Consider the following 12,090-nt stretch of genomic DNA (forward strand, 5'->3'; position numbering starts at 1 on the left):
ATTTTTTAAAACTTTGATTCAGGAATAGGCTTTAGAATTATGAACATTCATAGATTTAAACGTTGTGGTTGTAGAGAAACAAATCTACGTACAGTTGTAAACACTGATCAAGGCCTAAGTGAACTTTGAGACTGTGCTGCCAAACCTCCAACTCTCATATCTGCACCTGATAAAGGTTATACGCGAGTGAGGTTCACAAACAACGCATGCTGAAAATAACAAAATAAGGTCAGTAATACTGATGATTTTGATTTGTTAAGATTTTTTGGTGTGTTTTTGGTGTGGCCAGCTTGTCTAGTAACAAATCATTGGCACATTAAACAATTTCTCACTTACATAGGCATGTTGTCGTTAATTACCCGGTTTCTGCCAAGTGTTCCTACTTGGCTAACACCAAGTGCTATTCCTTTACATAGTGTTTTACAAGGTGAGTCATGAAATTAAATTTCTGTCAGATTTTACTAACATAAATATATAATAATGTTTAAAACATAATCTGTTGGTATAATCTTGCTCTGTATTGTGAAATTTTATATATATATTGTGTTTTATGTTACTCACAGGGCTTGTGGGTGCTTGTGGAATCTGGGTTCTTCGTAACGTTTTAAAAACATACTTATTTGTTGAGACACAGAGGTAATATTAGTTATATGTGACCCTGGACCACAAAACCAGTCTTAAGTATCACAGGAATATTTGTAGCAATAGCCAAAAATACATTGTATGGGTCAAAATAATTGATTTTTCTTTTATGACAAAAATCATTACGTAAAAATCATGTTCCATGAAGATATTTTGTACATTTCCTACTGCAAATATATCAAAACTTATTTTTTTATTAATAATATGTATTGCTAAGAACTTCATTTGGACAACTTTAAAAGCAATTTTCTCAGTATTTTGATTTTTTTGCACCATCAGATTTCAGATTTTCAAATAGCTGTATCTCGGTCAAATATTGTCCTATCCCCATATATCAATGGAAAGCTTATGTACTCCATGACTGGTTTTGTGGTCCAGGGTCACATATGTGCTCTTGTTTAGTCAATGCTGTATGGCTGAAGATAATAAATATTTAATATAATATTTAAATAATAAGATATAACCAGTGTTCGAATTGAGAGGGCCTGGGGGGTCCCGGAGCTCCCATAAGCATTAAGGGATCCCCCATAACACCCAAAATATATATACTTGGGGGGGGTCCCCTGGTTTTTCAATAAAACTATAATACTTCAAACATAAAACCAGTGAGACTGGTGCATTAAATTTAGACCTGCTCATGTTAAATCATATTGGTAGTGACTCTATTGATTAAATATAAGAATTTGATGCAAAAGATAATGCACACTTTCAGAATAAAGAATGTAAAAAGTATAAAAATGAAAAAAAAAAGGCTACAAAAGGTAAAAATCACTTTAAACTTGTTTAAAAATATTGATTTCCTTGGCTAGATATTTAGTTCTTTGCTTAGTGATTGTTTGGTACACCTAATTCACTGATCATTGTAAAATAAGCTTTTATCTTAAAATTAGGTTTTCTCAATAATAACAGTGACAAGACAGAAATATGAATCTTATTCTTGGGGTACACAATTCTTTGACACAATTCGCACACTGGATATAACTGTTTATGTGTAGGTGTTTTTGTACATTTCACTTCTCTGTTCTTTTCAGTATCGCAGATCCTGAAAAAGACATTAGACAAAGGAACAGACTAAATGGTGGACTAATAGAAAAAATTCAGTTCTGGGTCCTAACAGCGGTTCTTTCTGTTGTGGGTTCTCGCGTTGCATCACTGGTAGTTTTAGAGTTTTCCCTTAGAGCCATTTCAGCACGGATCACTGGAGGAACAGTACGAGCTTAATTGTTTTATGATGTTTAATACATTTCTGCATGAAAACTCGTTGTCATTTCAGATAAAATGCTCATTCTTTTTGTTTAGGACTCAATATTTGACCCATTGTTACTGCTGCTTGTCCAGTGCCAGTTTTCCTTGGGCTGCGCACTAACCTGCAGCCTTAATTTCCTCCATGAGGGGGCACCGCAAGGCTGGCTAAGCCTCCTCCTTGCTGTGGGCCTGAGCTGGTTCTTGGCAAGCCGGTGCAGCGGAGTATGGAGACATGTAAATACAATGTATCAAATACACAGTACACAGCGCTATTGTGGACTTTGCATTGGACTGTTAACTACAGGAAGTTCTATATTAACCTGGCTCTGCAGTGCCCTAATTATAACTTTTAGCGTATCTGGAATTGCTGCCGTATCGAGCATAAACCAACACTTTCTATCAACCACTGAGGCTCTGAGATTTTGGACCCCACTCACAATCTGCTACACTCTGCTGGTTGTATATATGAATGGTAAGACAATCAAACGGTAAAACCTAATGGTTTCATAGCAATACTGGCCATCATTTGAGTCTAATCATAAATATATAATCAAATTTCAGAGGATCGACGTCAACCGCCTGGACAACAGATTCTCAATACAGTTATTGTGCGACTGGGTGGGCTTTTAGTGTTACTGATTACAGTGGGCAGCTGGTCGGATGTGTTTCATGTTCTAATCTGCTTCATTGGTGAAGCCGCGTGCCTGTTTACATCTCAAGATCTTTTGGAAGCCATATATCAGGTTAGAACTAATAATTGATTGTATCTGATCCCCAAGGCATCCGTTTGATAACTAAGATTTTGTGCATAAAAAGGTAATAACATACTGTTTGTTCACAGCATGTCACCTGCGTGCCTAAAGGCCCATTAAAAAGACCTGGAAACCGGGGAGAACAAAGGAAATTGGAAAGGAAACTGGACTAGGCTTGGATGAAAACACACTTGACTTAAACAGGCTATACACAGTTAAAGTCAAAAGTTTGCACACACCTTGCAGAATCTGCAAAATGTTAATTATTCTACCAAAATAAGAGGGATCATGCAAAATGCAGGTTATTTTTTATTTAGTACTGACCTTAATAAGACATTCCACATAAGAGACGTTTACATATAGTCCACAAGAGCAAATAGTGATAATAGTTGAATAGTTAGTTTATAAAGTTGAATTTATAAAAATGACCCTGTTCAAAAGTTTACATACACTTGATTCTTAATACTGTGTTGTGTCCAGTATGTTTTGTGTTTTTGAATTCTTGCTAACAATGAATGTATGATTTTGAGATCCATCTTTTCACACTGAGGACAACTGAGGGACTTATATGCAACTATTACAGAAGGCTCAAACGCTCACTGATGCTTCAAAAGGAAACAATGCATGAGGGGTTAATTTAATTTATTTTGTCTTCTGGGGAACATGTAAGTATCTTCTGTAGCTTCTGAAGGGCAGTACTAAATGACAAAAAATTTTTTTTGGCAAAATAGAAAAAATGTACACATCCTTATTCCGTTCAGAAGTTTGCACCCCTGGCTCTTAATGCATAGTTTTTCCTTCTGGAGCATCAGTAAGCATTTGAACCTTCTGTAATAGTTGCATATGAGTCCCTCAGTTGTCCTCAGTGTGAAAAGATGGATCTCAAAATCATACAGTCATTGTTGGAAAGGGTTCAAATACACAGTAATGCTGACAAACCAAATAATCTGTGGGACCTGAAGGACTTTTCTGAAGTGTTTAGGACAAACAAGAGACTCATAAACAACTATCACTAAACAAAACACACACACACACACAGCTGTTGATAATTCAGGTAATAACACAGTATTAAGAATCAAGTGTATGTAAACTTGTGAACAGGGTCATTTTTTATAAATGTAACTATTATTTTCTCTTCTGGACTATATGTAAATGTTTTTATGTGAAATATCTTATTCAGGCCAGTACTAAATAAAAAATAACACACATTTTGTATGATCCCTCTTTTTTGGTAAAATAATAAAAAATAGCAGATTCTGCAAGGTGTATGTAAACTTTTGACTTTAACACACTTAAACAATTCCATGAGGGTGTGTGGTTTGTGAAAAATGTACATTTAAGTATTTAATGTATGTGCTGGATAAAAAAATATTCTATTGTAATAAATATAGCTCTACAATATCTTTATTCACATGGTGAATTATATTTCCTTCATACCTAAATACTTTTTTTTTTTGTTTAATCAAGAATATAATTTAACAGAACTTAACATGATTATACTACATTTATGTTCTAGCCACAACGATATTAATTTTGACTATCTATGACGTGGATAGGAACAGATAGTAATAGTAGTATTTTCTATTACCCATTCATATTAAAAAGATAACTAATACAACAAAAAGAGTTAAAAGTAGCAGTTACACTCTAAATATTGCCTGTTTTGTTTTTTAACATGTTTAGCTCTGTAATAATTTAGTTCCGACAATTCCTTGGAAGCAGCCAAGCCTAAAGTTATTAAACTGAACTTAAACCCAAAATAGCTCCACTGGAAACAAAATGGCCGCGGCGCTGTCATTTCTTTTGTTGTGCTGGGTTTTGTCTACACTGGGTAATGCTCAAAATGGCGTCATATTTCAAAGAACATTCTTTCGATAACTGGCGCCAAAAATTAACAACTGAACATTCAAGAACATCGAGTGTGTGATCTGTTTGTGGCGCGTAAATCGTTCAGGTATGCAATCTGTACGTGTTTAATTCTCCACAGTGAGGCTGTTCCAGCACGTTTAAAGCGCTCAAACATACAAGCACAAAACATTTCTCTCAACCGCATTCCACATTCTCTCGCTTTTTGTTTACAGTCCCGTCGCTTCCTCGGTTGGATAAATGTATTACAATTATTTGTTTAGCAATTTAGTAAAGCAGTAAACGTCTTCGTGTCCTTAGAAGTTTGCCACACCGTCTTGTGTTTAGAAGCAAGAAAAAAAGAACATTTGTTGTCCAAGTATCCAGGGGATTCATTTATTGTATAATATGCAACAATATTGTTTAGGCCTAAAGTGCGTTTTTGTATTTCCACCGTGCAAATCCAATCCCAAAAGCACTGTCAAAGAATTACATTTTATTAGTTCTATTCCATAAATATTAAGGATTTAGGCAGATCCACAAAGTCCATGCAATTCCAGTGAAGACTCAAGACTGAATCTGAAGATTATGTGGCTTGCTCAAGATCCAGCTTGAGAACCAGCTCCACCTCAGTACAAGTTCCAGAATTTTCTGCCAGTCAGAGGGTTTGTAATTGCTCTTTGTCAAAACTCTATGTGGGCGTGTAAAGCGCATGCGCGATTCATCCATTGCAGTCCCCGTTTTGCCGCATTCTGGCGCATGCGTGAATCAAATCAGACGCCTCGTGCATAGTTGGAAAACAGTCAAATGTTTGTTTTAATAAGGAAATGTTGTATGATTGGGCATTATCTTGGGTGTTTCTTCAAGACAGTATTTGATGGCCACAAGCTATTGATTAATCACCGCCTGTATTTACATTTTGGACAGTTGATCCTTAAACAGGCTGCACTGTCATTAATTATTAAGCTTACATTCGACGAGATGCTTGTCTTTTCAATAACTAATCGTGTTAAAGACATCGCTCTTGTCGTTGTTAGTTAAGACTAGGAGATGGAATAGTCTCCCACAAAAACAGATGAAACTATTATTATTATCATCTAAAGATGAATCATCCGGTTTTGACTCTATTTTTCTGTTTCTGGTTCACCTGAATACAGAGAATCTCGTGATGATGTCTTGTGAGTCGTATATCAAACAGACAGTTCCCACCTGGATTTTGGGAAAACAAACGGATGTGCAAACGTATACAAAGCAGCACTAGCGAAGCTAGTAATACTGTCAACACCGTCCAGCCACTGCCTCATGAATAAAGAAGTTTGCGGTAAACCACAAGTCTCATACATTTTACACCCCTACATTACGATTACCTTGCATTTTAAAGTCCTGTACTACAAATAGGCTGTCAATTGTCCAACTAAAGCGAAGTCTACCTTTACCGTGCATGCTTAACCAGAGCATTACTCCAGCGTATATGCACATTTTAAACATTTAAAAGTGATTTACAATCAAACATGTCATGTCCGATTTGATCCATGTGGTATTCCGAGTGCTCATTGCATATGCGCGATCTCGTCATGAACCGGAGCGCGCTCCTCGACAGCAAGGTTCAGGCTCTCGTAGTCAACACAGCTTTCAAGTGCAAGCGGGTCCAATCGTAGTGTCGAGTCAGAGGAACTACTCGCCCCACCGTAACACACATTCAGTCGGATTTAACTCAGTAAAATCTTCTGTATGATCGGGGGACACCAAAACGCAGTATGGTCCGGGAAACCAGACATTTATGGGTGGGGAATTTACCAGAAAATGTACGAGAGGAAAAAATTATCGAGCACTTCAAACGGTAAGTGACGATTTGCGGAGAGCGAGACAACATCCAGCAATGTGCTTCCTTCAAGTGTGTTTGGGGGAAAACAATAGCAGCACACCGGTGCGGAGTTAAACACCTTAAATGTGTGCCACAACTTTCGCAGCAACGCTGTTACTGAGTTGGCTTGTTTTGGCTCACTTATCGTACGCTGGCTAGTGAGTTAGCTTTCGAGAGTCGCAGTCGTCGCTAGGTTGCTAATTAGCACGGAGGGTCGCATACAAGCGCGTTACTTGTGGCTGCATAACTGCTGGCTCCAACTTGCTTTTATTTGCAACCCAGATGTCAGTAGCACAACTTGAAGGTTGTTCGCTGGTTTAAGAAATACTGCGAGCGACCTGAATGGGCTAAATGGTGTCTGTACTACTAAAGGCAATACAGTGGGTGTTGTTTTGAGCTTCCTCGGCTCAGATGTCATGAATGTCAGGCGAGCGGTGACCGTCAGTGGCTGCATCTAGGAGAAGTCAAACAATAGCAGTGTGGGGGTAACGTTACTTTCAAGGCGAGTTTATGTAACCTCACTGAAAATGTTCACGAGTAACCCGCAGATTATCATTATGTCAGTCTGTGAACATGTGGCGACAGGACGTTTTGTAAGTTGGCAGCCAGAAGTTTGTGTATGGCGGTGAGGTGATTATACTCACATGCATTGGCTGTTTTGTCTATCCTGAGTGTTCAAAATCACCCGTATCTGCACGTTGCACTCACATAACTTACCTGAGGGGGTTTATGCCTATTTCTGGGCTGTATGGATTTAGGTAATGCGAGGGGTCGTTTTTCACCGAATTCACTCACAAGTTACAACCTGGCTTTGGGTGGAAGGCGTAACTAAATCAGAATAACACGGTTTGTTGGAAGTAAATGGTGCGAATCTGTCTTTATCTCGTGTCTGAAACAGCGTGGCGAGATTTCTCCCTCAGTAAAGTGACAATATCGTGCTTTTAAAGTCGAATGTTTATATCGTAACGTTACCAAAACACAAACCACATTACCGCATAGAAATACTCTATAAACGGTCGGATATCTAAATATACCCAGCTTTATCCTCACACGTAATACAGTGTAGTCAAGTAAAACGAAACTACACCGCAAGTCTCACCTATGTAATTGTTTATATCGTCGCAAAACGTAAACTACCGTATCACCCGGCTATATTCTGCTAAATGCGACGAATGCAGGAAGGTATAAAGGTATTATAAACATTAACGTCTTGTTTTTCTGTACGTTGTACATTGTAAAAAGCGCTACACCTATAGAAATGAATGTCTGACGACTTTGACCACATTTATTACCTACACGTATGCATAGTCTAGGTTATGTGTTTGTTCAAACACAATCAAAACATAGAAAGGCAGGTGTGATCGAACTCATAATGCTGTTTTTGTTTGTTTGTATTGCCTGTGCATTCTGGAGATGTTCAGACTTAAGTTAATGAACGTATATAGCAAGATATTACTTTGCGAGTCGAGCACACAGGGAAGCAGGCACTAGGATGAGAGGACCCACATATAAATTTGAATAAATAATTTATTCATTTTAGACCAACCGCTTTGTTGTCTCAACGGCAGGCTTTTGTTCACATCCCTGTCTATTTAGCTTTGAATTGTGGTAATAACTGTCGCCCTTTGAACGGGAACTAAATTGAAATACGCTCATCCTCAATTGTGACGGAATATTAAAGGAGAAATAGTTTTCTGGTGTACAAAGGGAAAAATAGAGATATGTACGTTTATATAAATAAATGGAACATGGTAAAGTACCCCGAAGTGATTTGTGTACGATGACTGTCAAAGCTCAGGTCAGTGCTGCAGAGGTACTTATTGAAGATGGGGGACGCGAGAATGAATAAGCAGTGTGAATAGGTTTGTAAAATGGCGACGGAGATTGTGTAGTGAGTGTGAGAACTGGTGTGTCAGACAGCTGCTCACCTAGAGCACCCAGTTGAATGCCTATTGTTTATCACTCATTTTCATATTTTGCTTTCCTAGTGTTGGTTTAACTCCTATGTACACCTGTCAGGTATTTACGTATGTTTTGTTTATTTGTTTGATGATTGACAGCTAATTTATGTAGAGTATATTTGCATTAAGCGTATACAAGCACCATATTTTGCAGTAAAAATCACGTATGGTTTATTAAACATGTCCAGAGGTTCAGTCCTAATGAGGTTTCAAGCCTGAATTCAATGACTGAATTCTGGCATTCGTATGGTGCATAGAAAGAGGATATTTTGCAATTCTGTGGTGCAGCAGAAATGGGCCATCAAAATCTGATATTTGTTTTCCTGTCATAATTATTGGACGTATTCAAATGAAGGGAGATATTACTGGCATATGGTTGATGTTACTCATCCAGTGGTACGTTTTTGTGTGATGATGCAGAAGGCAGGCTGTTTTTATTTGAATAGGCTTTTTTACATATTGCACAAATGACTGGCACGAAGGTTTGTTTTCGCTCAGGTTTTTCACCATCTAATCTGCCCTCTGCGGATTGGCAGTATGTATGATGGTTATTCGTATCAGCATAATTGATTGCAAGCAAGTATCATGCAATGCATTTGTGTTGGCTACAATTGGATACGTTTTCTGAGTACATTTCTCTTTTCTGCCTTTTCTAGGTATGGACGTGTGGAGAGTGTCAAGGTGCTCCCGAAACGTGGATCGGAGGGTGGAGTGGCAGCTTTTGTGGATTTTGTGGACATTAAGAGTGCTCAGAAAGCTCATAATTCTATCAACAAGATGGGAGACAGGGACCTACGCACCGATTACAATGAGCCAGGAACTATTCCCAGTGCAGCTCGAGGCCTGGATGATAGCCTGTCCATAGCCACTCGTGGGCGGGATGTTTCAGGGTTCACAAGGGGGGCGGGGGGCCCTGTGTATGGGCCCCCTGTGTCACTCCACAGCAGAGAGGGACGCTTTGAACGCAGACTAGACGGGTAAGTGGACATAGTTTTTCTGAAGGCAGGGGGACCATTCGTTTCTTGTAACTCATCTCTCCCTCCCAGTTATTTCCGTCATTAATTGGGCTAATTTATTGTTTTGGGGGCGGGTGACATGAGGGAAATTAAGAGAACACACACTGGAGGGTATTCATTTGGGCATCACGCTTTGATGGTTGAGGTCTGTCATCGCTCACCGTGTAAAGCGAGCCAGTTGTGAAGTTTGTCAAAGCATGGTGAACATGCACCGAAATTCATTATCGTTATGTAGAGATTAGCGTGCCTCTGCATGGGGATTCTCTCAGAGTTGGATATCGCTGCGAAGAGAATCCAGGGCACGTTTCGGATATCAAAATATTCCGGGATTTCTGGAAGCGAGACGGCGGCCTTACCTGGAATTGCCCTATTCTGGAGTACTGTACCGCCCAAGGTGGATTAATGTCTTGCGTCATGTGTTTTCGCTCTGTTATTGTAACACGATTGCGGTGTTGATCAATTAAGACCCATTGATTGGTAATTGGATTATTGAAATGGGTGGTTTAGGATCAGTTCTTTCCATTCCATGATCTGGAGCGCTCTGGATGGTATTCTCTGGATTCTTAATCACACTGGATTAATACTACCCAATGACAAGGATATTCTATCACTACGGTTTCTTTTCTCTATTTTTTTTGTTTTTTTGTTTTTTGGTCGGGATTATATTTGTGGTGTTAGGGTTTGGCTGTTAATTACATGGGAGACTTCTGCCATTGGTCAACATGGTAGATATGACAGAAACACAGTGAGCAAATCTCTTTATTTATCCATTACTTATTTCTAGACCATTTAAGTTCATTTTTGCTTTTTTCCAAATCACCAAAGAGAAAAAGAATGGATTTAAAGTAGTTTCTGGTCTAACGTACTGAAGAAAGAACTGATTTTTGGATCCACAAAGTAAAGCATGGAGGTATTGCTATTGTGGGGCCGAAGACTTCTCCGTTTGGATGTGAAATACGCCACTGGATTACAAAGCCCCATTACGGATCTGGGACTACAGCAGACTGTGGATACACTACAATAAAGAAGAAAGTCGGTTTCTCCTAATGGACTATTCCAATGCCAATGGATTATTGATCTCTTTTTCCAAACGTCAATGAAGATTCCACTGGGATTTGTAAAACATTGATCGAATGACCATGTTTTTTCAAAGTTGGCTTGGATTATTAACATTCACAGCGAGTAGAACATTGGTACCTTGTTCTGGTTGGATATCAGGGAAATGAGCTGTTTCAGCCGGAAGTGGCGGAATAAGATTCAAATACCTAAAATCAATTTTTTTCTAATGCACTGAAGAAGGATCTAAATGGAGAGAGGTATCTACAGACTATTTTTTTTTTTTAAATCTACAGAGACATTTTGTTTCAAAGGACTAATGAAAATGAAGAACACAAGTAATGCTGTAGTGAAAAACAACATGATGGATTAATATTTTTGGACTTCTTTCTCCAGCCTGTTTTTGATCTGACAGGGATGTTTTGCATTGAGTCGGACTAAATCTACCTCCTGACTTTTACCTCCATATACGCTTTTCCCATATCGATACTGACTTATTTTTTAAGATGCATGGATTCTTTTTGGCCGAACTATTATGTCGGATCCTGAGAGATAAGGATTACATCGTTGCTTTTTTTCTTACCATTTTTACATTCTACATTTTTAACCCCCTTTTTTGCTCACAAAGTTCTGTCTCCCTAAATTGTATTTGGAATTGTAGGTCGGGTTACCGCTGTCTGAAAAGGTTGGTATGTTCTGCCCTGTGTATATTAGCTGTTCTCTAACCCCTAGTTTGATCCCCTGTCTTTTTTTCCATCTCCCACTAACAGATGTAGCTGTTAAACAGGCTGTTTTTAGTAGCTTGTTGGCATTTGCAGATTTTACCTCACTTTGCTGTCCCTTTCCTGATTCTCACTCTTTTTCACACTCCCTGGCTTTTTGCCTCTCTGCTTTACCTACGTGAAAAATTTGAATACTGTTTGAGGCATATCAAGACAAAAAAAAGGTTCAAATGACTTTAAAGAATACAGCAAAGCTGACCAAACGCATAACAGCTCTGTGGAAATGGAGGAGATGGCAAATGAGCTGTGGAGTGTTGTGATGCAATGTGTCACCACTGTTTGTCAGTTCTTGTGGAAATTACAGCAGTGGACTATATGTACTGTAAAGGTTGATCACAGTCAAGTTACACAGCTGGCTTCACTAAACAAAAACATTTTTTTCTAATAGAAACCAAACTTATTTAATTAACTAGGTCAGATTTGTTGCTACATGCTCACTATCACTCACAGTCAATGACTAACAAATGCCTATTCTGGAGAAGCTGCATCTTAAGCTTTAAATGTAATTTGTCAGGTGTTATTTCCATCTTTTTGTAATTAAGAAATGACCAAATTTACTTGTATTATAAATAGCTAATATATTAACATTTAAATGCTGCGTGACAGTGTAGTTATTAATGCTCAGTGGTCAGTATGACTTTGCAAAATATTAGTTTACACTGATTATTATCATTGTTAATAACAAATGTAACCATTGGTAGTTCTGTTTTAAGATTAAACAGACTTTAGGTACACCACTTCCTAACCGTGGTAATATCATTGTAATAGACTACCTCTCATAGATTATTGGTTATTAATAATTTTTAGTTGAAACACCTGAAGACCATTCAAGTTTGAAAAGGTATTTTGTGTAAATATAATTTGTATTTAAATATCAAAGGATTTATCAGTGTAAGATACTGAAGAAAACCTCAGGTAGATTAACTA

The 12,090-nt window shown here is 38.2% G+C and overlaps 2 protein-coding genes across 4 annotated transcripts in view; both read left to right on the forward strand.

The window, feature by feature from the left end:
• Window positions 1-115: 115 nt before the first annotated feature.
• On the forward strand, window positions 116-3,172 carry tmem82 (transmembrane protein 82). The gene is made up of 7 exons (XM_051097317.1): window positions 116-228; window positions 341-427; window positions 564-636; window positions 1,674-1,851; window positions 1,942-2,359; window positions 2,449-2,630; window positions 2,729-3,172. Exons 2-7 carry the CDS (start codon window positions 343-345, stop codon window positions 2,810-2,812), a joined length of 1,020 nt encoding a protein of 339 aa, XP_050953274.1. The 5' UTR covers window positions 116-228; window positions 341-342; the 3' UTR covers window positions 2,813-3,172.
• Window positions 3,173-6,059: 2,887 nt separating this feature from the next.
• The window catches only part of spen (spen family transcriptional repressor), a 33,400-nt gene continuing 27,369 nt past the window's right edge, over window positions 6,060-12,090 (forward strand). For 2 of the 3 annotated variants that reach the window (XM_051097321.1, XM_051097322.1), the window contains exons 1-2: window positions 6,060-6,324; window positions 8,966-9,286. In XM_051097321.1, the coding sequence (XP_050953278.1) occupies window positions 6,242-6,324; window positions 8,966-9,286 (404 nt within the window). In that variant the 5' untranslated portion in view covers window positions 6,060-6,241. Of the gene's footprint in view, window positions 6,325-8,965; window positions 11,067-12,090 lie in introns of those variants that run through there. The other variant, XM_051097323.1, reaches the window with a different exon arrangement.

This window comes from Labeo rohita, chromosome 23 (assembly GCF_022985175.1).
Source record: "Labeo rohita strain BAU-BD-2019 chromosome 23, IGBB_LRoh.1.0, whole genome shotgun sequence".
NCBI lineage: Eukaryota > Metazoa > Chordata > Actinopteri > Cypriniformes > Cyprinidae > Labeo > Labeo rohita.

Coding starts and splice junctions, on each gene's coding strand:
- tmem82 (XM_051097317.1), top strand. CDS start 343: ATGTTGTCGTTAATTACCCGGTTTCTGCCAAGTGTTCCTACTTGGCTA. Junction 637..1,673: donor TTATTTGTTGAGACACAGAG/GTAATATTAGTT, acceptor TGTTCTTTTCAG/TATCGCAGATCCTGAAAAAG. Junction 1,852..1,941: donor CACGGATCACTGGAGGAACA/GTACGAGCTTAA, acceptor CTTTTTGTTTAG/GACTCAATATTTGACCCATT.